The 26,536-nt window shown below is 35.8% G+C and overlaps 1 protein-coding gene across 3 annotated transcripts; it reads left to right on the top strand.

Moving 5' to 3' along the window:
• Positions 1 to 588: 588 nt before the first annotated feature.
• usp13 (ubiquitin specific peptidase 13) lies at positions 589 to 26,536 on the top strand. 3 transcript variants are annotated; one of them, XM_079883726.1, is made up of 21 exons: positions 589 to 873; positions 2,386 to 2,511; positions 4,175 to 4,235; positions 6,267 to 6,388; positions 7,620 to 7,762; positions 8,917 to 9,101; positions 9,283 to 9,377; positions 9,710 to 9,900; positions 10,643 to 10,714; positions 10,935 to 11,007; positions 12,557 to 12,682; positions 14,756 to 14,909; positions 15,178 to 15,352; positions 15,733 to 15,821; positions 16,347 to 16,469; positions 17,102 to 17,128; positions 17,331 to 17,474; positions 21,534 to 21,700; positions 22,957 to 23,149; positions 23,273 to 23,357; positions 24,343 to 26,536. In XM_079883726.1, the coding sequence occupies exons 1-21, from the start codon at positions 763 to 765 to the stop codon at positions 24,437 to 24,439; spliced, it is 2,559 nt and encodes an 852-aa protein (XP_079739852.1). In that variant the 5' UTR covers positions 589 to 762; the 3' UTR covers positions 24,440 to 26,536. The 3 variants fall into 3 exon arrangements, with proteins under 3 accessions (XP_079739852.1, XP_079739851.1, XP_079739850.1); XM_079883725.1 differs by having other exon boundaries at positions 10,935 to 11,028; positions 12,560 to 12,682; XM_079883724.1 differs by having other exon boundaries at positions 10,935 to 11,028.

The raw sequence follows: 26,536 nt of genomic DNA, 5'->3' as shown, positions 1-26,536 counted from the left end.
CTAATTTCTTCAGCCTTTTAATATTTAAGTAAAAAACAAACAAAAAACACAAGTTTCAATAGTTTGAATACTTTTAGTTATTAACTTTGCATAAGTAGGTAAATCAACTAGCAAATATCTTTCTGGCACAAAATTAATAATAATAAATAATAAACTATTTGTATAGCAAAGCTCAAAGTATTAAAATAAACACCAGATACTTCACATATGTACCACTTACCACAATAATAAAAGAAAATAATACAATAATAATATTAATAATAAAATGCATAACAAAATGAACATTAAATTAATAAAAAATAAATAAAGTAATAAGAAACTATTAATACCTATATTTCAGAAAAAAGAAAAAAACATTTCCTTTTTAAAAGCTAAAAAATAAATAAATAAATAAATAACGTTAAGTGTTTGTAGGCTACATTCAGTATTGAACCACACATGCAAAGTAAATGGCGCTACTATTTCTATTACCGTATAAACACATTAAAACTCATTGAGCGTCGATCTGAAAACGTCACTATTTGCGTCAGGGTGAATAATGTCAAATATTGAGTCTTTCTCCAAGTGGACACCCATTGTTTTCCTCCCCTATACACCACCCTCCATCCCTCTTTGTATGTCCCAATGTTTTCGTCGTCACATCCCGGCTCGGTCCATGAGGAATGTCGGGTCTGTATGGTTTAAAAATAGCCCCATCTCATCTACAGCCTGACACGCTGCTCCAGCGAGGCTCATAGTGGTGCGAGCAGCAGGAATGTGAAGATGGCTACAGATCTGGGAGAGCTACTGGTCCCGTACATGCCCACCATTAGAGTACCGAGGACAGGAGACAGGGTTTTCAAGAGCGAATGCGCTTTTTCCTACGACTCTCCTGTGAGTATTATGTCAAATACTTCATGCATGAACGTTAAACAACAACTGGCGTCCCACAGACACGTGGAAACTAAAAGATACATAGCGCGTAAGAGAGATTGGGGATCCTCGGCGACCATTCTCCTGCTCAACTTATGTGACAGCCTGCAGAAATAAACAACACACGGGTGTTTACATCTTACAGCGTGGCCAAGTTCCCCTCTTTCAGTTGGCGTTATGCGAGATTCAGATACTGATAGCAAACACTGTTTGAACGCTGGTTTGTACTAGAGAGAATTTCTGTCCACTGTTTTTAAAGGCGTGTCAAAGAAACAGGCTAATTATTTCCATTCCCACGTTCTTTTGCACTCGGCATCTTCCCATCCTCGTTGGACATCTATAGTGTGTTACTTGTTGATGCCAGACTGTTTATTGTGATATCTCCTTGATATCAAGAGACAAACAACTGTTACGTAGCATCAAATATGTGAAAATTAGGATTTCTTAAATACTAATAAGCAGTAAGCAGCCATGACCTATAAAAAGAATTCAGGTCAATGTGGGTTGTTATGTCTCTACAAGCTCTGTCCACAAATCATGTATAATACTATACGTTTTTGCGATCAGTTATGGGAACTTTTCTATAAACGTGGATAAAGTGCACAACTAGCTCCCAGCTGTAAAAGTTTTAAAGGTGACTCAGCTGTTTGGAGTTCATCATGTCTGACTAAAAGACAGGTTATTTTTACACACTATCTGTTCAAGCTCGTGTGTCACCAGGAGCTAGTGACAGGTTTTTCAGTCTGGTGGGCCCTCAACACCCTAACCGACACACAACAGCCCAGTAACAGTGTTTTGATTCAGATTAAACTCAGAACTGTCTTGTTTGTTTAGTCTTTATCGCTGAAAGTCTTTAAAAGAATAATTCCGATTTTTTTACATTTAGAAGAAACTAAACACTTCTGAAAATAACTTTAATAAATAACATAAACAAGCATTATGTAATTATATAGTTATGTGAATCATAATAACCATTGGTACCACCAAAAGTGGCTGTATATATCATGAAAAATGGCCAAAATGTTATTGTAATATATGCCTGACAAACATTTTATTGCCATATCCAACAACATAATACTTATCGGAGCTTTGTTGTTATTGTGTTGAAATTGAAATCTTTAGGTAAAAGGCACTATTGTGAGCGTTCAGCAATTAAATATTTATTTATAATTTTACTTTTATGTCCATATTTTGTATTTCTAATAATAGGCTACATCCCAGATATTTGGCATGAATATTTAATGAAGCCGTAGATTGTAAATAGGATGCAGTTATTTTAGATTATGCCCTGCTATGTTGAAGTGTGTCCTCTTTTCATGTATATGTTCCTATGATGCTTATGTCTTTGAACGGTCTGCCTTAATCTCGAATAGCAGTTTTATTCACAGTTGTCTGGTAAATCTAAGTAGAAATATGGAGTTGTACATTATACACTTTATCTTAGCTTAAAACTATCTTTATCATTTCTTTTAGGAATCGGAAGGAGGTCTATATGTGTGTTTGAACACATTCCTGGGATTTGGAAGAGAACACGTGGAGAGACATTACCGTAAAACTGGACAGAGTGTGTACATGCACTTAAAACGGCATGTGAAACAGGTAAGAGCAGCGGCAGCTTTTTTTTCAAGCTTATTGTTGGATTGAATTCTTTGCAGATTTGTAAAAGTGTTGTTTTATATTTCATTGATTCTGCACTCTGAAGGAACCTGTTTGTTTTGCTAAGGCATGTTTATAAAAGCCACTTAAATGCCCTAATTGAACTAAGGCCTAATCCTGGTTTAGTCTAAGCTGTGTCTGTGAAACCGAGCCTTAAAGTAGTAGTAAAATGAGGAATCTCATACCTTCCTAGTCCAGGTATATCGTGCAAAACTAGTGACTTGTGGATGTTTTCCGTCCACAGTGCGCAGATGCAGTTAATCCATAATCAAATTAGTTGTGATTAAGTCATATCTTTTGATTTTTGTCCTCTTATGTTATGTGAACATCCTCTAGTTTTAAGATCTGCCATACCACATTACTTTCAAAAGGTGGAAAAATTCAGTTTTAGCAGAGATTGATGACTGTTGGATTTAGAAAGCAGGGTTTTGAGGTGATTACCCAACAGGTCTTGAGAGCAGAGAATAATGTAAAGGTTTTATGTGTGATGTTTCTCTTCATAGAGAGTTTTAGGAATCTGCTATACTGTAAAAAATGAGATGATCAGTAAGTCATGCCAACTTATGTTTTACATTAATTCATCAAAATATTTTTTTATAAATTAGGATTAGGGTTAGATACGAGAGTAGGAGATTCAACTTGTTTTTTAAAGTCAGTTAATATAATCTAAGTTGAAATGACACATACTTAATGTAAGGCACCAAACTTGAAATCAAGTTTTTCTATTGAAATCGGTGGATTTTAATTTAATTTAATTCATTTTTTTACTTGTTTACATTGTATTCATAAATTAAATGGTTTTGACATATTGCTTTATAATTGATGAGCCCAGCATACTACTAGCCCAGCATGCCTACTGTGCCAACCCTCTTGGGAAATGTCAGGAAGAAAAAGAAACATTAAAGGAATACCTGGGTATTTACAATAATTACAGTATATTTACAGCATGATAGATAAATTAACAACATGCTACATAAACAGATGATAAATTAACTGTGCTGCATAATTTATTACACCATATCTATATATATATTTTTTGTCACTAAATATGTACTAATTGATGCAATGATAGATTTTAAATAATCAGATACTGAGGTATTGTCTCATGTTTTGAATGGTACCCATGGCAGTCTTTCCATATCTTAGCAGTTCTGTTGATTCCCAGCCTGCTCCTATACATTGACCTAATGATGAATGATCTGTTGGTCATTTAGAATAGGATCTTAGTTATGTATTGTTTTTTGTTAGTTCTAAGTGAATTTGGATGTTCTGGTTAAGTGCTGTCATTTTCATGTCTGTATCTGTCCAGAAACTGCTGGCCCCCGTTCTTGTACAGTAGCTCTTGTGTTTGCTGTTTTTACTTGGGATTACATGAGAAGTGTGTCAACACTAACCATTCAGTAGTCCACTTTACTCCACAATCAATTGATTTTACCATTATGTGCTTTGTACAGAACGATCATTCCCATCTGTAAAGCTTTTTATCCAGATTTGATCAAATTTGCAACATGATTCTGTAAGATTTGTTGTTCTATATAGACAGTTTTGCAAATGTAACGTTACACTTACCTTCATTACCCATGTTGTTTCTTGATGTTAATTACAGAAAGCCACAGGTGCTGCAGGGGGTGCCATACCAAGAAGAAGGAATGGAAAAGTATTTTTAGGTAAGTCTGTTTTGAAGTTAAAAAAAAAAAAAGTCCCAGACTCAAACTTCAATCTCAAATGAGAGAGCCTGAATAAGCCTTATTTTTATGTTTAGCAACCCCAGTCATTACTGGCTGGGGCTAAATTTATCTTATTTATTTGTATGTGCAGTTAGTAACCATTCTAAATCTAAAGTGCCACATGCTTGCCCTGGCCTAATCTTTTGCTATGGAGGGTTGGTTTTCAGTGGCCGGCTATGCCTGTCAGCTGCTGTGCCCTATCAATCCCCCAGGCTGACACACTTCTGCCATTGGAGGTGTGACGTAGCAGGTGGCGGACCTGCGACCTCTTATTCTCATGCATCGCGTTAACATAAACGTCTGTTTGAGGACGATATGTCAGAAAGGATGCCAGTCATTTTGTAAACCCACACTGCTTTGCCAAACATGTAATTTAGTCCACTCTGACTATTCTATTAAGGATAATGTCTAGCTTGTCACCAGTGGCTTGGAGCGCGAACTGATGCGATCAGGTTTTTTCTTTAGTATGTCAGATGTCGTAGCCATGTCTCATGCAGACAACTATAAGTGTGACATTCATACTCAAATTAATTAAATACATTTATTAGTCTTTTTTAATGACCAAACTTGCAGTTTGTATGACCTCATTTATAATTGAGAGAATAGAAAGAAAAATTGTTCTCCCTTTACAGGGCTATTTAAAGGGGTCCTATTATGCTTTTCCACTTTTTCCACTTTTTTGCTGTTGTGTAATATTGCTGTTTGAGCATAAAAAAAGATCTGCAAGGTTACAAAGCTCAAAGTCCAAAGATATTTTATTTAACAGAATCCACTTTTCAAGAACTACAACGAACTGCTCGTTTGGACTACAACTTGATTTTCCCATATCTTATGAAGTTACAATGTTACTCATTTAAATAATCCCGCCCACAGAATACACAAAAAAGGGGGCAGAGTCCTGGTTGAGCTGCGCTTTAGAATATGAAGAGTGTTGCTGCTATTTCAAAGAGACGTTTTTCCCACCCCGGTACCAAAACCCCTTTGTTTGGCCTTCTTAAGGTGGACAAACTAAGTGCGCTGCACATTTTATGGAGAACAGCTTGTTTTCAGTTGCTTTTGTAAGCTCTCCTTTTGTAAGCTCTCGCTTTTGTAAGATGGTTCACTGTTCCTTATGAAAAATTAACTGTAGTTTTGTTACCGATAACTGTTTGAATTAGATGAAGAGAATTACAAAAAAAACATACCACTCTGAAACGTTCTGTGAAATCCATGCTTGCAAAGTCCGTGCATGAAATTCGTTCTGCACGATCCTCTTGTTCGTTAACATTGTCAGGGTCTGAATCGGGCTCGAAATGGTTTGAAATTGACGCCATCCTCAATATTTACGCTAGAGAAGAACTCGCAGACAGTTATGGAGGGGTGGGACATTTCCCGATCACGTGCTAAGCACTGCCAATCACAGCACACTGGGCCAGCTAACCAATCACAGCACATTTTGTATTTTGGAAAGAGGGGCTTTATCGAAACAGAACGGCGCGTTCGAGAGAGGAGCTGTAATAATGTAAAATATGTGAAAAATAATGTGTTTTTTGAACAATCAAGCTTGAAAACATATTCTAGTACACCCCAAAAACAAAATCAAGACTTTGTAAAAGGGCATAATAGGACCCATTTAAGCAAACTACAAAAATCTATTTTAAAAGGTTGTTAAAAACCTCAAAAAGACATAATGAAGAGTTGCAGCCTCTAAAATATAGACTTTCTAAATTCATATACATTTTAACCTCAAATCTTAATGTTAGGGGTTCAATCAAGGGAACTAAATAAAATGTTTAATCAAAAGACTGAAACACTCTTTTTTTAAGAAAAGGACAAGGTAAACATGAAAAGAAAGCCATTTTGAGTGTGTACATTGTGTGTAGTTTCATCATGTGTTTATTAATTATTTTTTCTGGGACAGTGTTTTGGGAAATTGCAGTCATCCCATCAGCTTTCGATTAAAAATAACTCTTTCTGCTTCTTTTCCTGAAGATTTAGAGCTTAACCGTGATTTTAATGGAGATGATTATGAGTACGAAGATGAAGCCAAGCTTGTCATATTTCCAGACCACTTTGAGATCCCTTTACCAAATATTGAGGAGTTGCCCGCACTGGTTAGTGAGTGTGTGCTCATGCGCCCTGTATGCCCTGCATGCCAAAGGCCTGATCTGCAGTTTCAGTTTCAGTGCTTGCTTGTCAAACATCACATCATTACATTTTATTATGTCTACAGATGACCTTATACTTATACTCACTGTTCATCCTTCTCATTGTGTGCAGTGATGTCATGTGGTGTTGGCAACACGTGTTGCAGTAATATTAGTTTTAGTTATCCACTCTCACCTATTACGGATTATTTTATTGTACACTAAAATGTTTAATTTAAATTTTAAAATAAGTTTGTTTCTGATTAGATCCGAATTCTTTGTGGTTTAAAGCAGAATCATCAGCCATTTATGCCTGAATATACAGCATGTGTTGTGTTTTTATTAATATTTTTGAAATTATTAAGAGCAGCATGGGTTTTTCTGGGGTATACACCATTCAAAAGTTTGGGGTCAGTATGATTTGTATTTTTCTTTAAAGAATACGTTTATTCAGTAAAGATTAAATGTTTTCAGATAAAAGTTTTTTATTCATCAAAGAATCACAGTTTCCACAAAAATATAAAGCAGCACAACTGTTTTCAACATTATTAATAATAAGAAATGTTTCTTGAGCACCAAATCAGCGCATTAGAATGAAGGAATACAGAACATTCAGTTTTGCCATGCAGGAATAAATACATGCTAAAATATATTAAAATAGAAAACAGTTCACAATGTTCAGTATTAAATCACAGTTTTATTGTATTTTTTTTTTTTTCTAATAAAATGAGCCTTTGTGAGCAATTGAAACGTATCTCGAAAAAACATTAAAACATCATAACATCCCCAAATTTGACCAATCTCAAATATTTGAGGATTAACTGGTTGATGTAATATTCTATCAGTACACATGATGCGAGAAGGTTCATGGTGTTATGTTGTACTACTTTAGTTGTTCATACAATACATGAAGTAGCACACAAGTGAACACACATCTTTGTACTTGTAGACACTTGTAATTGCATGGTGTGCGTACTTACCTCTGCTTCCCTTATATTTATTACCTAGAAAATAGTTGCATTATTTGTCCTATCTGACCAGGATTCAGATTTGGTTTTAAATATTTTTAAATCTATTTAGTCATAGTCTGCACCACTTTCCAGCTGGCTGTGGTTTCTTAAGCAGTCATTAAATGCAATATCATATTAAGCAATGGAACAGCTATAATATAATGTTCACATGCCCCTTTAACTTTCAGGTGACAATAGCCTGTGACGCTGTCCTCAATGCACAATCTCCATACAAAAAGCAGGAGTCAGATTCATGGGAAGAGGAGATCCAAGTGTCTAAACATGCCCGAAGTCTCAGACAGCAGGAGAATGGGGTTCGAATTCCTCCCAGGTTGGTCACATGGAAGCCCAGAGTCATAAGGACTAGCACTCTAGAGTCTGCTGATGCTTACTTCAGGTCACCCTTGAATCTGATATGTCTGCTTTCCCCTGCCAATAATATCAATCATATCAAAACAAGCTATTGATGTTTATATGTTTAGGATAACTATTAGTAACAGTGTGTTCTGAAAAAATAGTTTTTGTTTCATGTTGTAAGAACATTTCCATTAGGAAACTTTAGGATGGGTTCCAATGACAGAAATTCCAGTACTTATACTGTCATAATTCCCTGGGGAAGGGTTTTCAGTGGCCGATACTGATGCAGATATCTGGATAGGAGGGTGTCTGATGGCTAATATAATGTGGTATTTGAAAGTAGTACAGTTTAATTATAGTAAATTAGCCAAATTGATTAAATTAACACTTGTTTACCATATTTGTCTAAAAACTTTAAAACAAACGTTTAAATGTGCATATACCATTCCCAAGGTAGTTTTTAGATTTTAGAACAGATGCAAAAGGAACCAGTGTTATTTTAGTAATATTTATGTACTATTATAGTATTTATTAATATTTTGAAATAGCTTTTTCTATATTAATTTATATTTTATATTTTAATTTCAGTTTAAGTTTTAGTAATTTTGATATGTGTTTTTGTCATTTTTAGGTTCAATTTTTTTTATTTAGCTTGAATTTATTTTTATTTAGTAATTTTAGTAAAAGAAAATAAGAAATGTTGCCTTGTAAGTTTTTATTTTATTTTTTATCTTTCATCTAACATTTATATTTTTATTATATTTCAGATTTATTTCTCTTGGCAATTTTTTTTTATAGTATTAGTATAAGTATTAGTTTTAATTTTAGTATTAGTATAAGTTTTAGTTAACAATAACAACACTGAAAGGGAACTAACACTTTAACCATGCGTAATATAATCTCAAAATGACCAAATATTGGCAATTGATTGGTCTAGCCGATAAATTGATGTATTGGAAATCGTCTCATAATCAGAAACTGTCTTGGTCTACACAAATAGATTACAAATAGTCAGTGGATTATAGAGTAACATAGCCTCATCACTTTGAGGGCACCTGATTCACCTGGACTGAAATATGAGGAGTTCCTCTCCTGTTTGTGTCTTCAATATGCTTTATGTCCTATTAGCGGCTGGAAGTGCGCCAAGTGTGAAATGAGAGAGAACCTGTGGCTAAACCTGACGGATGGCTCTGTCCTCTGTGGGAAATGGTTCTTTGATGGGAGCGGAGGGAACGGACATGCCCTTGAGCACTACAAAGAAACCAACTTCCCCCTGGCAGTTAAACTCAACACAATCACCCCAGATGGAGCAGGCAAGTGTCTCTCCACGACAGGTTTTTCATGTGTCAACACAGTCTTCCAGGAAATATGTTGGCCTGCATGTATAACACACAAAAATTGCAAGCTCAAACTTAATTTAGACAAAAAAACAGATAACATTTTTTGTTCATAGAAGGTTTTACAGATGTTTCGGTTCCATTCTCTCTTTTGCAGATGTTTATTCCTTCGACGAAGAAGAAGCAGTGGTTGATCCTCACATATCAGAACATTTGTTACACTTCGGAATAGATATGCTGCAAATGCAAAGGGTATGGGTTTTTTTGTTTGTTTTTTCACACTTTATTCATACATTTGTCTATATTTTATCATGTGGTCAGTCATTCATTTATTATAAATATCTAATACTGATAATATTTTACAAATATTTATAATATTTTACATTTTTCATGGTATTAATGGGTCTTTATACATGAAAATATATAGCTTCCTTTATATTGTAGGAAAGGAATCGTCATATTTGTGGGTCTGTGGCATCAAATAGGTTGAAAACCCCTGTTCTAAACAATAGTTAATTACTTAAGCAAAGACAAGCAACACTGCCTTCTTCCAACCTCATCAAATGTCTGTCTATCCCTCTCAGACAGAGAATGGTCATCACACAGACAACCACGTGCAGCTGCGTGTGAGTGACTGGGAAGTGATTCAGGAGGCTGGTATAAAGCTAAAGCCCGTCTATGGCTCAGGATATACGGGCATCAAAAACCTGGGCAACAGCTGCTACCTGAGCACCACTATGCAAGTGCTTTTCAGTATTCCAGAGTTCCAGAGAGCGTGAGTACTCTAAAGACCTCAGTGGTCCAATGCATTCTACATACTCGTCTACATTCTCCTCCCATTGTCATTGGGTCTGTTTGAATTCTTTCACACTAAGACGTGACATTTCTGAGGAAATTTGTATTTAGACTCTAAGGGCCAGATTTACTAAACAGGCAAATTAGAGTGAGAGCACAATTCCAATAAAGCACCGATGGAAATGGAAAGTTCTGCGCATGATCTACTGACACAGACGCAGCCGGATCATTTCCATAATGACGAGTCAATCTACCAAGAGCAGCGCAAATTAGCGTTTGGTTTAAGACATGCTTTTTTGGGCAGTTAATAATGGCACAAATACGAGTAAATTGACCAGCGCAAACCTTAGTAATCACCTTGCGTGATTCATTTCAATACTCTCCTCCCTTAAATTTTGCGTCTGAAAGGGAAACTCCTACAAATGCATATTCAGTAAGGTCAGCCGCAAAAATAACCCTGTCCAATCCAGGCCTTTTTAGTACTAATTTTTCTCTGCGTGTCCTTAGTAAATCCTGACGGTAGTTTTAACGCCAAAAGAGGGTTTGCGCTGGAGCAAACTGTTAGTAAATCTGTTAGTAATCTGTGCCGTCTTAAAGTTTGTTTGCTGTTTTTTCTTTTATATGATGATTTTGATTCAATGCCAGATTCATCTAGCCAGGTTCTTTACCCAGTTAATTAAATATGCAGGTGTAACAGTGAGAAATGATTTTGTATATTGTAGGTATGTTGGGAACCTACAGAGAATATTTGACTACTCGCCCCTTGATCCAAGCCAGGATTTCAACACACAGATGTAGGTGTTTTTGTCATTGAATGTTAATATCATGTAACTTTTATCATGTTTTTTATTTCTGAAATTCAAATTACTTCTAATTATTGTATAAAATAATGCAATGCAATTTTATACATATCTTTACTGGTGGCGGCAGGTGCATTATTTGACATCTTTCCTGAAGTGTGTGTCATTTAGACATGGTATTTAAATTGGAATGTTTGTTTTCTTATATTTCAAGGGCAAAACTTGGTCATGGACTTCTCTCAGGCCTGTACTCAAAACCTCCAATTAAATCAGAACTAATTGAACAGGTGATGAAAGAAGAATACAAGGTATTTGACTTGGTCTGTCTTGATGATATTCGGCTTGATTAGGTATGCATAACTGTGCCAGTTGCAGTCCTTTGCCTGCCTCCTTACACAGCTACCTATTTGAGAATCAGACAACAGACAAGGGGGGGTGAAATGCTCATTTTCACTCAATCTCCTGTTAATCTTGAGTACCTATAGAGTAGTATTGCATCCTTCATATCTCCAAAACGTCTTTAGTTTTATTATATTTAGAGGTGAAAGATTGGCTGTACCGAGTCTTTCCGGAAAAAAACGAGCGGCTGGGGGCAGGCCGTGTGGGCGGTGTGCTATAGCTGTGATAACAACAACACAGAGAGACATTTGAAGTAGTTTACTCACCGTGACTGCTCGATCCTTAAGCATTAGACGATCTGCAAATAAGTCGATCTGGGCTTTGTTTATAAAACAATCATCGTCGAAATGCATGGAACAAAGAGTCGTGCACAACCTCCGTTGATGCTTCGAAAAAACAAACTCCATCCACTATTCCCTTTAACGCTGGGTTCTTTGGGAATCTGTGTAGGGTTGTCTTGCCCTGCCAACCAAAAACCCACTTCTTTGGTGACATTGACTTCCCTAAAAGCCGAGCATAGCGCTTTGAGGTAACGTACTGCTTTCGCTCTCTTCTCTCTCTGGTCTGCGAGTGCGCGCGCGGCCGCGGAGAAGTGCCCTTAGGACCCATATAAGGAAATTCCGCTCTATCTTACGTAAGACAGAGCCATACTCGAAAAAAACTTTCCGAAACTTGTGACAAACCGGAAGGAGTATTTTTGGAACAAAAATACTCCTTCAAACGTACAACTTAACTTTTGAAACTTTGTCCATGTTTAGCATGGGAATCCAACTCTTTAACAGTGTAAAAAACTCAGTATGCATGAAACAGCAATTCACCCCCCCTTTAAGGTACATTCATACTAACAATTATTTGCAGTGACCCGAGGTTATTCATTGGCAGTTTCAGGTGGCAAAAAAAAACCAAAACAAAACATACAACAAAGCTGAGAAGAGTTTAATTTTATGCAATTGAGTAGAAACGCCAATGCGGCATCTACCAATAATAGAGCAGACACTGTGAATGTACCTTGGGTATGCTTGTACAGCTTGTTTAATTGTTTTTTTTTTTTTTGAGAGAAGCCACAATATCAGATATGAACTATTTTATCCCAACAGTTATCAATATTCTTTAGCTAAATTATTGTTTTGGTTGCCCTCCTTTTTTGTGTGTTTTTGTCTTTTTCTAAATGACTAAATTGTAGTCATCTGAATTTCTACCAAATTGTAAATGTGCTTCCATAATAATATACCTCCTTTCTCATTCTAAGAATAAAATATGCTATATGAAACAAACAAAAATGCTGCTTGCTATTTCCCTAAAGTAAAAGTGTGGCCTTTTAAAAGTGTTTAAGAATGTCTCCCTGTAAACCAGCTTTCTTAATAGGATTTCTGATGGCATTTTAAAGTGCATTTGGTGACCCTGAGCCTAGATGTGTCATGTTGTTTTCCTCTGTAGCAGCTGCAAAGAGGGATTTCACCTAAGATGTTCAAAGCGCTGGTCAGTAAAGGACATCCAGAGTTTTCCTCAAACCGGCAACAAGACGCTCACGAATTCTTCCTGCATTTAATTAACCTGGTGGAGGTACGAAAGTGTTTTTCTATCTTATGCGCTTCTTTTGTGGAAACGTAATATTACCTTCATTATAATGACGTTGTGTCTTAAAAGGATAGTTCACCCAAAAATGAAAATTCTATATAATCTATATAACCTCATGTCACTCTAAACCTATTTGACTTTCTTTAGCTCAAAGATGTTGATGAATTACTTTAATTTTATGGAAAAAGAGCAGCTTGAACAGTTTTCTAGACTAATCATTTTGTGTTCCATACAAGAAAGGTTTTAGGTGAAATATATCTTTAAATCATTACTGTAAAAAATGATTTGAGAGAATCAAGGGTTTCTAGGGATTGGCCAAAATTTTCCCAGACGTGTTTGTAGACGTTGAGTCTTGTCAGGAGGCTCTGGTTTCAGGAGACACATTGGACTGTACTCTCTACCCCTCTGCTGGCAGACACACACTTGAAGTGACTTTCTCAACTGAGTTAAAATTAGAAACCCCTATCAGTTACACAGATAATGCTTCCTGTTACCCTCCCCACTTGGTCTATGTCCAGAATGAAAGCCATTGCCTTCTCTGACACTTTTCTGTGACTTAAAAAACAAACAACAACAGGAGCCCTGCTGTTAGACTTTTACAATGTGAGATATACTATGTAAGTCAAATTTTAGTTCCCAACTAATTTTACATTATACAATGTAAACATACTTATTATTTGAATGGATCATGCAAAATGGCTTCTATATGACAGGTGGTGGGAGGGGAGGGCTTGGAAAATATAAGTGCTTGTTGACATCAGCTGAAATGGAAAGTCAATTCGGAGGGTTAGCAAGTTATTAAGGAGCATTCACACTGATAGCAATTTGTTTTTGACCAGAATGATGCAGAATGATGTTTTTGAAAGAAGTCATGTTCACCAAGGCTGCATTTTTCAAAAATACAGTTATTATGTGGAATATTATTACATTTTGAATGTATTTTAAAATGTAATTTATTCCTGTGATGGTAAAGCTGAATTTTCAGCATCATTCATTTACTCCAGTCTTCAGTATCACATGATCCTTCAGAAATCATTCTAATATGCTGATTGTTACAACTAATCAAGGCCTAATCTTTGCTGACATTTGCTTTGGTCCTGACAGTGCTCATACACCAAGAGGGTCAAACTCATAAAATCAAGACAGAGCTATAGTTCCTTGAAATGTTTAGTGCTCAGAAATATCAACTGGTTTATTTGTAGCTGCCCTCAGCTGTGCCTTGTATGAAATAGCATAAGGCCTGTGAACAGTGAGGGGACCTTACAGTGCATTTCTACCTCCTCAGCAGGTCTGTTCTCTGCTCACTGGTCTCTGGTATCTCAGACTTGATAGAGGAGGGCTCGTATATTTCTGTATGGCCTCAGAATAGCGAAACCTCTGAAGGATGACCTCGTTGATCTTAATTACAGACTAACTCTGTACTGTCCCTAAAGATGCCTGAATTTAAATAGAAAGTTGATTTGTTTACCATTTGGTTTGAAGAACTATAAATCATAGGATCATTATTGTGTTTTTAAGTCATTATTTTGCTTGGTAATGACACAGATATTCCTGTCCATCTTTAAAAGTTCTCAGTGCTGCAGCAGAACTTTTGGTCCCATTTTATAATGAGTCTCTCTAACTACTATGTACTAACATTTGACTGAATAATTTGATACAATACACATATTGTGTACATTCACGTTTTTACATTGTACTTATAACTGATTGTAATGACAGCTGTAATTAATTTCAGTAATTAGCCTTAATCTATAATTACACTGTTGACCTTTCCCTTAACCAACTCTTAAACCTACAGACACACCACCAAACCTGTCCCTAACCTTACACGTATCCCACCTCAATTGCAGCAAAAGCTGCACCTAACATTTAAGTACATAGTACTTAGACCACCTAATATGAAGTGTGACCAAAATTTATTTTTCCTTTAATGAACCTGAAAAGTAGACAGGAAAGTTAAGGAGAGAAGGCGAATGGGAACAGGCCAGATTCAAACCTGTGTTTCCATGAGCACAACAAAAACATTCTATAGGCTATATTATGTTTTGACATTTTCAGAGGAACAATTCAGGCTCAGAGAACCCCAGCGATGTGTTTCGCTTCATAGTTGAGGAGCGAGTGCAGTGCTGTCAGACACAGAAGGTGCGGTACACACAGCGAGTGGACTACCTTATGCAGCTTCCTGCACCCATGGAGGCTGCCAGCAACAGAGGTAACCTTCTACAACTGATTCTTTGAACATTGCTCCTGCACTACACAGTTTAAATGTTCAGTTATTACTTTAAAGAGCTATTTCTACCTGATCTGACTCTAAAAAACGAATAAAACCTAATATAGTTATGTGATTAATTTATAATAAATTATAGTTTTTGTCTTGAATAAAAATGTTTTTGTTTTTAAGTTTAATGTTGTTATATGAATTCAGTGTGCAGGTAGACATATTTGTGTTTTATTTGCATATGGTTTTGTTGTTTGTACAGAAGAGCTAATAACATATGAGAGTAAGCGGATGGAAGCTGAGGAGAACATGCGGCCCCCTCCAGAGCCGGTGAGAGCCCGAATCCCCTTCACTGCCTGTCTGCAAGCCTTCACTGAGCCTGAGAATGTTCCAGACTTCTGGAGCTCTGCGCTGCAAGCCAAGTCAGCTGGAGTGAAGTAAGCAGGCCTCTGGTTTTAAGACCTTTGAATGACTTGCAAAACATTCTGCACAATCTAGAAGAATATCATGGGGTTTATATCGACAATAATTTTATACTGTATGCGTTATTTAATTATAATATACATTATTATTTTCTTAATTATATGTTATATGTAATCACACACACGGTATATATTTTCTTAATTATACAGTTAAATATATATATAATATAATATATATATATATATATATATATATATATATATATATATATATATATATATATATATATATATATATATATACTGTATAATTGTGTGGAATATGTAGTGTAGAAATGTTAGTTAACCTTAGTGAAAGTTATGCTCTGTAAGAATGTATCTTTCTCTTTCCTCAGGACTTCTCGTTTCTCATCTTTCCCTGAGTACATGGTTGTACAGATAAAGAAGTTCACATTTGGTGTTGATTGGGTGCCCAAAAAGTTAGGTGTGTAAATTTAAGTGGTCTTGATTTGATTTTGTATTTTGAATTCACATTGTTGTAAAGTAATAGGTTGCTGGCCAAAGCATGTACAAAATGTTGGATCATTTCTTTTTTAATCCATCCAGCTCCTGTCTAAGCCGATTTATTAATGTCATGTTTTTGTTTGTCATCTGTGTCTGCCTATCACATGCTCTCTTGTGCAATTCAGACCATCACATGTTGGGCATGTTGAGCAATGCATCATGATTGCTTGCATCAAAAGACTATCAGTTTGCAAGGTGATATGTTTACTTAGCAGAGGCTTTTCCCTTGTCCAGTAGAGGGTACTGTAACACTGTTTTTCTACATGAGAAATTATGATCAGAGAAAGTTTGAGGTTCTGTGGTGGAGCAAAATGTTGGCAAGGTTTTTGGAAAGGAATAATGCCCAGAGTCTGTTTTGGGTATATCAACATACAGTACATATCTTTGTGTCATATATATATATATGATTTCCTTCAAAGATCTTTTTTTTTTTTATGTGCTACAGATATTTCCGTAGATGTACCTGATTTCCTGGACTTGAATCGCCTCCGGGCTACAGGGCTACAGGCAGGAGAAGAGGAACTGCCTGACCTTACACCTCCCATTGTCATTCCTGAAGACACCAGAGGTGAGAACCTTTACTTCCATTCAAAATGTTGTGGTCAGTAAGATATATATTTTTATTATTTTCAGAAAGAAATTAATTTATTCAGCAAGGGTGCTTTAAATGGATCAAAAGTGACAGTAAAGACTTTTACATTGTTACAAAAAGGTTGTATTTCAAATAAATGTTTTCTGTTAATCAAAGAATCCTGAAAAAATGTATCAAAAAATAAGCAGCACAACTGTTTTCAGCACTGATAATATGTTTCTTGAGCATCAAATCAGCATATTAGAATGATTTCTGAAGGATCATGTGACACTGAAGACTGTTATGAGTAATGATGCTGAAAATTCAGCTTTCCCTTCACAGGAATAAATTACATTTTAAAAGTTATCAAAATGTAAAAAAAATTGTGTTATTTTTTTTTATTTGAAATATTTAGCAAATATTAGTTTTTACTGTACTTTGATTAAATAAATGCAGCCTTGGTAAGCATAATATACTTCTTTCATGGTGTGTGTGTGTGTGTGTGTGTGTGTGTGTGTGTGCTGTATATACATTTTATGCAGTGTAATCAAAACAGCCTGCTTTAAATTGCACAATTGCATATTATTCTCTTTTGCTCTGTACTAACTAAATCTTGTTTTCGCATTCAGACATTTCAACAAACAACTCTTTGGAATGTAAGTACCACTTCGATTGTAAAAGTGCAAAAATGTATTCCATACATTTATAATTGTACACATGCACTACGAAATTACTTATTCGATGAACAATATTACAAGTTTTAATAAACTTTAATTGACATTAAGTATAATTTGTATATCTGTTGTTAGTTAGTGGAATGTTGATTTGAAGCAACTATTTTCTTTACCTGTTCCTCAGCTCCAGAAATAGATGAATCCTCCGTGATGCAACTGGCAGAGATGGGTTTCCCTCTGGAAGCCTGTCGGAAAGCAGTGTACTACACTGGGAATATGGGGGCAGAGATGGCCTTTAACTGGATAATAGCACACATGGAAGAGCCAGGTAGGACCTCGTATCTTGTCTGAACCGACACATTTTGAACAAAGGCATATCCTTTGTGTCCTCTGCTAATTCCATATAAAAGCATTACTTAAAATAATAATAATAATAATAATATATTTTAAATATTACATGAATAATATGTAAAACAACAAAATGTTCCATATACAAATAATAAATTATGTACATTCGTTATGGCCTAAAACTTGCAGCTGAGACAGTATTAAAAGTATGAGATCTTATTTGTTCTATGGCTCTGGTCACATAGTCTAGTAATCAAGGGAAAACACTCATGTGTCTGCCATTTTAGCTTCATTGACTAAAAGGTTGTAGACATTTTGTTGGAACTGAAGTGTGCGAAAAAGTCTAATTGAGCAGAAGACCGAATCACCTAATGTAATTGTGCTGCACCGAAAGGAACATATTCATATTTGCATATGAATCACCCCATTTTTTTCAGATGTATTTCAAAGAAAAAAAACATTGTCTTATATTCGGAACAATATGGTATGTCTAACCCCAAATCCTGAAAAGTTGGGAAAATACAATAAAATCAAGAATCTGTGATTTGTTAATTCTCTTTAACTTTTATTTAACTGACAAAAGTATAAAGAAAATATTTTCAAAGTTTTCACTGACCAACTTATTTAAACAAATTTTGATTTTGATGGTTTGATGGCTGCAACACACTCCAAAAAAGTTGGGGCAGAGGCATGTTTACTTTTAATTATACTTTTTAAATGTTTGGGAATTGAGAATACTAATTTTTGAAGTTTTGCAAGTGGAATTTTAGCCCAAACTTGCCTAATACAAGTCAGCTGCTGGAATGAGCAGAATGAGGCCTGGCATTGTCTTGCTTCCCAGGAAAGATGTCATCTTGATGGCAGTATACGTACAATCCCAATATACGCCTCCACATCAATGGCACCTTCACACCCATGCTGTTTGTACTGATGCATCCCCATACCATGACAGATGTTTGCTTTTGCACCTGTTGCTGATGAAAGTCTGGATGGTCCTTTTCATCTTTGAGACTCAAAACTCAATGTCTGTTTTCCCCCAAAACAAGCTGAAACGTGGACTCATCCGACCACAGCACACATTTTCACAGTGTTTTGGATCATCTGAGATAAGCTCGGGCCCAGAGAACTCAGCGCCATTTCTGTATTGAACAGATGTATAGCTTTCTCCCTTCGTAACAGAGATTCAAGCTGCATTTCTTGATGCAGCGGCAGACTTTAAGTGACAACAACGGTTTTCCAAAGTACTCCCCAAAGTAGTCCATGATGTGGCTATATTTAACACGGCAGCATGATGGTTTCTCATGCAATGCCATGTGAGGGCTCGAAGGTCACGCACATTCAACAGAGGTCTCCTGCCTTGCCCTACACGGACTGGGATTTCTCTGGATTCCCTGAATCTTTTCACAATATTATGTATAGCAGTTGGTTAAAGACCAAATTTCTTTTTTGCAATCTTGCATTGAGAAATGTGATTTATTTATTTTTTATTTTTTGGACAATTATCTCATGAAATTTGGCACAAAGTGGTGAGCCATGAATGACCCAGTCTTGAGTCTTGAATGAGTCTTTGGTGGATGCTCCTTTTAATCTCACCTATTACCAGTTCACCTGACAATTGTGGACTATTTCAAAACAGTTTAACTGGGATATCTTTTCACTTTTATTTTGCCTCTGTCCCAACTTTTTTGGAGTGTATAGCAGCTATCAAAATCAAAATTTGTTTATATTTACAAAATACAATTAATTTGGCCAGTGAAAACATTGGCTTTTTTATACTTTTGTCAGTTAAATAAAGGTTAAAGAGAATTAACAAATCACAGATTATTGATTTTATCACATTTTACAAAATGTCCCAACTCTTCTCTCTTCATTTGGGGTGGTTTGAAATGAATATATAGTTCATTGCATTTTATTTGCATTTTTTTTCTTTCAGAACAGACCTGTGATAATATACATACAGTTTCCCTAAAGGAAAATGCCGTCTATGCTGCATTAAAGATAAATAAGCTGCAGAAGTCTGGTGCGCTTTGTGAAGCTCATTATCTGGGTTCCAGCCACAGGGGAATATTTCATGTTTAGAGCATGCCACTTAGCTCGGCTCTAAGATAAATACATGTGACGTAAAGAGTTGCGTACTTTTATTGATGAGGAAATGTTCATGCCAAATGAATTAATCCAAATACAATTTATATCTAAGTTGCTTTATTTGAAGTAGATTTACACAAGTAGTTTACACAAGGTTGTATTTCAAGTCTCTTGCTATAGGAACCCTTGTTTATCATGGCGCTTCTGGCTAGTAAACAGAGTCCTCACACTTCAGCGTCACCTGCAAACTGGGAATTCTGTTCTCCTCACTTTCCTGCCCCAGTTAAGCAGCCACCTGAGATCACAAACAGACTCAGACATACACACCAGTGGAGTCTCTAGTGGTCCAAACCCCATTAGCTTCACATCTCCTGGACTTGTGTGGCGTACTTCTACTCCACCGCTACAGCTGGGCCTGATTCTATATAGTCACCACTGACAGGGGTTATTAATATAGTGTGTGTTATACACAGCTTCATACACAGATTTTTTTAGTCGTACATAAATTCTTCAGTACTGTGGAGGTGATATAAGGCTCGTCTAAAGAAAATAGAAATCCTAACTTTTAATTTTTTAATATTAAAAGGTCAAACTATTTGGATCTGCTTGAAGTTGATAATTTTAGTCTTTCTATAATTATTATACAGACATACCAATTCATACCTTTTATTATATCACTTGTTTGCCTTGACTAGTTCAAAAAGTGTGTATAATATGTATAGTGTGCGACTGTTTATAGTCAAAAACATTTAAAAAACAAGCTTTTGAAGTTATTTAAAGCTTTTCGAGTAATTTAAAATTAATAAGTTCCCCCAATATCACAGTTTTACTGTTTATTTATAGCATATATACAGTAAAGCTGTAATATTGTGAAGAATTATTCCAATTTAAAAGAAATGTGTTTTATTTTCAAATGTAATTTATTTCTGTGATGGCAAAACTGAATTTTTAGCAGTCATTACTCCAGACTTCAGCGTCACATGATGCTTCACAAATCATTCTAATATGAAACATTTTTCTCAAGAAACAATGCAAATAATAATAATTAGTCAAGGCAAAAAATATGATTATAAAATAGAAAACTTGCATTTCCCCTTGGTTTAGAGATCTGCATAGTACAATAACTTAGTTTTAACTAAAATTGCATAATTCATATTTAATAGTAAATATTTAATTAATATGTGATAGGAAATTATATTTATGTTAAATTTGTATCCTTATTTAATCCATAATTTCCTCTTTTTTTATTATGTTCAGCAGACAGCAGTTTTTATAAAAGCATTAAGGAACTGGACATTGTGATATGTTGTGATTATATATGGCTAAAGTCCATTGTTAAGCATGGCACACAGTAGTACCTTTAATACTTAATTCGAATGTTTGTTCATGTAGGTCTGGGGCAGGTCAGTTTGTAGATGTTAGAGGTCAAACATGGTGCTGTCATACAGTTTGTTTGTGTGTGTCTGAGTACAGCATTTGATCTTGAACATTAAAGGATTAGTTGCAGACTACAGGGAATGGATTACATGGCTCGTATTCATTTGAATTTCCGGTTTATCTGTGTAATCTCAACAGGGCAGCGACTGTGATATTTTCATCCTCTCTGCACATTTGGTGCATAAATCCGCACTCTAGACTGAATCTGAAATTCTTCTTGAGATGAATTAAGTTCTTCTCTGATATTTTAAATGTAGTATATGTGTGGTATAATACTTGGTTTACACTTCATTGTAAGGTGTCCTTGTCACAGTGTAATTATATATTTAAGTCCTGAGTAATATTAATTAACAACATGCACTTACTATAGGGTCGGGGTTAGGGTTTGGTTTAGGGTTAGTTGCATATCATTTACTGTTATTACTATAGTAAGTACATGTAACATGTGTAACAAGGACACTGTAAAACAAAGTGTTACCAAGACTCTTATTTCTCTTGTGAAACTTACTTACTGTAGATTTTGCTGAGCCTCTGGCAATTCCCGCTTACATGGAACCAGACCTGCTCAGCCCCAGCCTCCCTACTACCAGTGCGCTGGACAACCAGCCTCCAGAAGAGAGCATCTCCATCCTCACCTCCATGGGCTTCCCCAGACATCACACAATCAAGGCTCTCAAAGCCACAGTGAGTGTCCTGTCTCATTTGCTTCATGGGCAGTGGTCCTGAAAAAGAATTTGGACACACTTAAATATATGTATGTCATTGCCTTATGATAAAGTACACCTGTGGTTACTCTGCTAGAACACCTGTGTGAACTTTACACCTTCATATAGTAAAAATGATTTTGAGACCAGCTGGTTAAAAGTAATTTCAGAAATGGGTCGAGGTAGTTTTGATAGAAGTTCATACATTTACGTTTCCAAAATTGTCCATGTACTTTTTGGGGCCACTGTATAAAGGATGTTACTGATTTGAACTGTTACTAGCTGCAAATTTTCAGACTTGATTCTTTGGCAGGAATATAATTATCATACTCTGTCATGTTACACAGACGCAACGTTTTGGCATGTCAGAATCCGTTTTGTCACTCGTCGCTCTTCGAATAAGCATGTGAGATTGGAGTAGACATCTCTTCTGTTGAACTACTTGGCTAACCTTCACAACCTTCTCATGTACTGTATGTTTGAAAGTTCATACATTTTTTTTAAGGAAATGTGATTTGTATTGGTTTGACTTTCTTCAGAGATCATGCTGTTATTTAGTAAAAATTAGCTTGGTAACTAAATGAGTAACAAAACTTCTGAATTATACAGGATAATTCAGAAGTTTTGGGTCAGTAAGTTTTTTCCCCCCAGATTTTTCTTGTTATATAATGTTTAAACATTATTCCTTCACAGCAGGACCTGCTTTTTCTTGAATAATTATCTTTGTCTTTGTGTTTTTGACAATGTGGTGGTGTTTTTCATGTCTGTGCTTGTATGTGTGTTTAAAAATAGCTTCTCAAGCAGCCAATAATAGCTCGGTAACAAGTGGACATCTTCAACCTACGTCGTTCACATTTGTCCAGGAAAAGATGAGGGCGTCAGGCCACATTTACTTTCAGTGCTGGCATTTGCAGTGAATCACGGCACTATTTCAGATTAGTGCCTATGCCTTAATGAGTCTTTTGACCACGCTAGAATGACCTCAGTTAAATCAAGGACTTTCGTCTGGTCTGAGCAACTTAAAAATGGCTCTTTGCCTAAGGATATAATTTTGATGTTCAGTGTTTTCTTGTGAAATTAAAGCTTGCCATGTTTTTTGTCCAGTTAAGCTGTTAGTCTGTGTTTTACGAGCTCCTTTACTCAAGTGATGAAAGTATTTGTCTTTTAGCCTGAAGGTAGTGCTAAGGTATCATGAGGTCACATCTTGTCTGTCTTCTACTTCTTGTCTGACTATAGAACAACAACTTGGAGCGAGCTCTTGACTGGATATTCACACACCCAGACTGTGAGGAGGAAAGTGAGGCTATGTCAGACACAGCAGATACCGAGCCGAACGATAACAGCTTCTCAAACGCCAATGCTCACAGCGAATCCTCGCTGTCTCCAGATCAGGACCTGTCCAGCCCCCGCGTCAGAGACGGACCCGGGCGTAAGTGCTCACCGAATATTGAATTCAACAAACAGAGGGTCAACACATACTAAGGATTACACACATCGTTGGTTAGATATTTCATTGCTGATGTTGTTGTTTTTTTTCTTTTCTTTCTCAAAGGTTACGAACTGTTTGCCTTCATCAGTCACATGGGAACATCCACAATGTCTGGTCATTATGTGTGTCATATCAAAAAAGAGGGCAGGTATGCTGATTATAATGTGTGTTATTTATTTACACCTTTTCATTTTGTGTCAACAACAAGCAATGATGTACAGTTGTAATTGAAATTATTCAAGCCCCATTGCAAATCAGGTTTATTGGCAAAATGTACAGACTTTCAGCAGTTTGCAATGAACAAATCAAACAAAAGTAATTGAAATAGCTCAACACAACAAATGTGGTTTCCCCAAATTCAACTGAAAATGCAACTTTTAATGACTAAGACTGCAGTTTCAAAATTATTCAACCCCCTGAATAGGATCCCTCACAACAAATCTGCGAAACAGGTGTTGTCTCAAGCACACCTGATGCAACTAAACAAGGGCTTCATTAGTTAGAGCTAGAACACATGACATATCTGAACTGGCTAGGTTTGAATATAAAATTAAAATAATGAATTTAAAATAAAAATGATCAAATTGAATAGTTTGGGAAAACATTGTTTACATTTATAAATTGTAAATGATTTATAAATCTTAAAATGATAAAAAAAAAGGTAAACATTTGAATTATGAAAAAAATTAAGAAAGTATTAATGTTAAAAAATAAAACTTCACAACAAGTTTTCATTTGTTAACATTAGATAACTAAATTAGTTAGCATGAACTAATAAAGAACAACACTTCTACAGCATTTTTTAAGTAAGGGATAATGTACATCCAGCCGGTGGTTCTCTCAAAATAACCTCATCACCCTGTCGGGGGTTATTTTGAGAGAACCACCGGCTGGATGTACATTATCCCTTACTTAATGTTCATTTCAACATTTACTAATACATTATTAAAATCAAAAGTTGTATTTGTTAACATTAAAGCACTGTGAACTAACATGAGCAAACAATGAACAAATATATTTTTAGTAACATTAATAAAGATTAATAAATGCTTTGTGTGTGTGTGTGTGTGTGTGTGTGTGTGTATATGTAACTGAAACTCAGATATGTTTTGTTTTTTTCTTCACTTTTCTAGATGGCTGATTTACAATGACCACAAAGTATGTTTGTCAGAGAGACCCCCTAAAGACTTGGGCTACATGTACTTTTACCGGCGCCTGTCAAGCTGCTAGATCTGGACCTTCACAACCTTATGCACAGCCATTTGGCCAGAGAGGTGTGTGGGGCACCACTGACACTGCTGGAAACTAGGGAAACATTTACATCAGTGAGACGGAGAGAGAACCTCTCAGCCCCTGCCAAGACCCACACAGACACTAATACCACAGCAACGGTCGAGCAGGGAAACAAACGTGTGTTGTCTGTCTGAGTTTTGTTTATTTGTCCGTCTTGTGTCTGCTTTAAAGGTACGGTGGGATGCGTGCAATTTTAAGTATGCAGATTATTTTCCTAATATATTCTCAAATTATTTGTTACATTTCTCATTGAATACTTTAAGCTCCTGTGCCAGTATTTTCAAGACGTACTTCTTTTGAAAACAACATGTGCCTGCATTTACAAATGTTATTACTGCCATTTCAGAATCTCAGAATGTACTCACTGCAGTTCAATTTCATGTTATTTGGGTTACCTAGTTGTTAAACAACAATAAAAAGCCTGTCAGAGTAGATTTCAAATAGAGATCATGTTTAGTGGATTTTGATGAAACGGCAATCGATCTTTAACATAATGTTATTTCACAAAAAACTCATGCCCATCGAGGGAAAAAAAGATTTTAAAGGCAAGTTTATTGAAATACTGGACTATGTTCCTTGTTTGATAGGGTCTTAATTTGCTGATAGATATGTGCTAGATATATATTCTAGCATTTGGATTGATCCATATATGTGGCACCATTGACTGATTTTTTTTAATGGAATCCATATTTCAGGTTTATTCTCCCCAACAGCAAAGGTTTGTCGAGTTTCCATACCTTCAGGCAGAGGTAAACTTATATATATTAATATAAGAACACTGAGCCTCATTTATTGGCATGGCTTTAAGAATATAAGTTTGTACAATATTATTGCATTCAACTTTAGGTCCATGATAGATTTCAGTCAGTCTGATATCTGACCAGAAAATGCACCAATATCACATATTCATGAAAAGTTCAAAGTGCTTTACTTTGATCATATCTTAGTAGTTTAAAGACTGGAAACTAGCTTGAAACTGGACAGTCTCAAAGAATGTAAAACTATTTTTATCCCGTACTTAAGCAATATGTGATGTCATACTGTATAGATCAGAATTATATGCAGTGTTATTCATAGAATTATCTCAGATACATGTATGTATTTGTGCTCAGTGTTACCAAATCTTAAGCTCTCGAGCTTTATGACATATCTGACAAACCTGGCTCCGCCGCCATCACCTTTAACCGATTTCAAACCTTGGACATTTCATTTATTTGCTGAAGAAGTATGTCATTCCTAAACAAAGCCAGAATGCGTTCTCAGCAAGTGTTCTTTACGTTTCGGCGTAAGCCTCAGTCTGAGGGTGAGCGTTGAATTAAAGTTTAATATTCATTGTTTTGATCTCGCTCAAGCCGAGGTGGGGCCTGTTCATCTCGATTTATTTCAACTGGATGTTGCACAGTCAGTTGTAGATTGTACCGTCGTGTTTCTTTCTATTGTGCACTACCTGTTATGTTGGGAGGTCCGTGTCTTTGTGCATGTCTTTCTTTGGTGTATCCATCTGAGGTTCTCTCACTCTTTCTCTCCTTCTCTTTCTTACTTTGAATGAATATTCATACCCAGTTCCTCCTACTTCTCTTTCTCTCTCTTTTCTTCCTGTTCTCTTTTCTGTCTTTATATTGGGTGTGAAAGTGGATGTTTTACCCCACCTTTCTCAAACATGCCTTGATTTTTTTTTTCTTCTTCTTCTTCTTCTTCAGAATGTGCACTAAAACTCAGAGATTAGTCAGTTGACATTTTGCAATATATTATTGATTTTTAGCGGGTTCTGTTTTTCATGGAACTGAAGGTTAAGTGGTACGTTTTTATTGTTGAACTTTTTTCTTTCTTTTTTCTTTTGCAAAAAATGTGTGCCAATTCTCTAGTTACTATACAAACTTGCCCACTTGTTTGTTATAAGTTTTTTTTTTAATGGGTTTTCTGATCCATATATTGTTTAGAAACACACAGTCATGGCAAATGTGGGAATCCTCATTCAAATATCTGTTCAAACATACTCGATGTTTGGATTGTTCAATAAAATCCACAATTGTT

Source organism: Squalius cephalus (assembly GCF_949319135.1).
Source record: "Squalius cephalus genome assembly, chromosome: 10".
Classification (NCBI taxonomy): Eukaryota; Metazoa; Chordata; class Actinopteri; order Cypriniformes; family Leuciscidae; genus Squalius; species Squalius cephalus.
This window is presented reverse-complemented; position numbering and strand designations above follow the sequence as displayed.

Excerpts from the sequence above, each read along its gene's own strand:
- usp13 (XM_079883724.1), top strand. The coding sequence starts at position 763 with ATGGCTACAGATCTGGGAGAGCTACTGGTCCCGTACATGCCCACCATT. Across the intron at positions 874-2,385 it reads CTTTTTCCTACGACTCTCCT|GAATCGGAAGGAGGTCTATA; the intron begins GTGAGTATTATG and ends CATTTCTTTTAG. Across the intron at positions 23,150-23,272 it reads CGTCAGAGACGGACCCGGGC|GTTACGAACTGTTTGCCTTC; the intron begins GTAAGTGCTCAC and ends TCTTTCTCAAAG.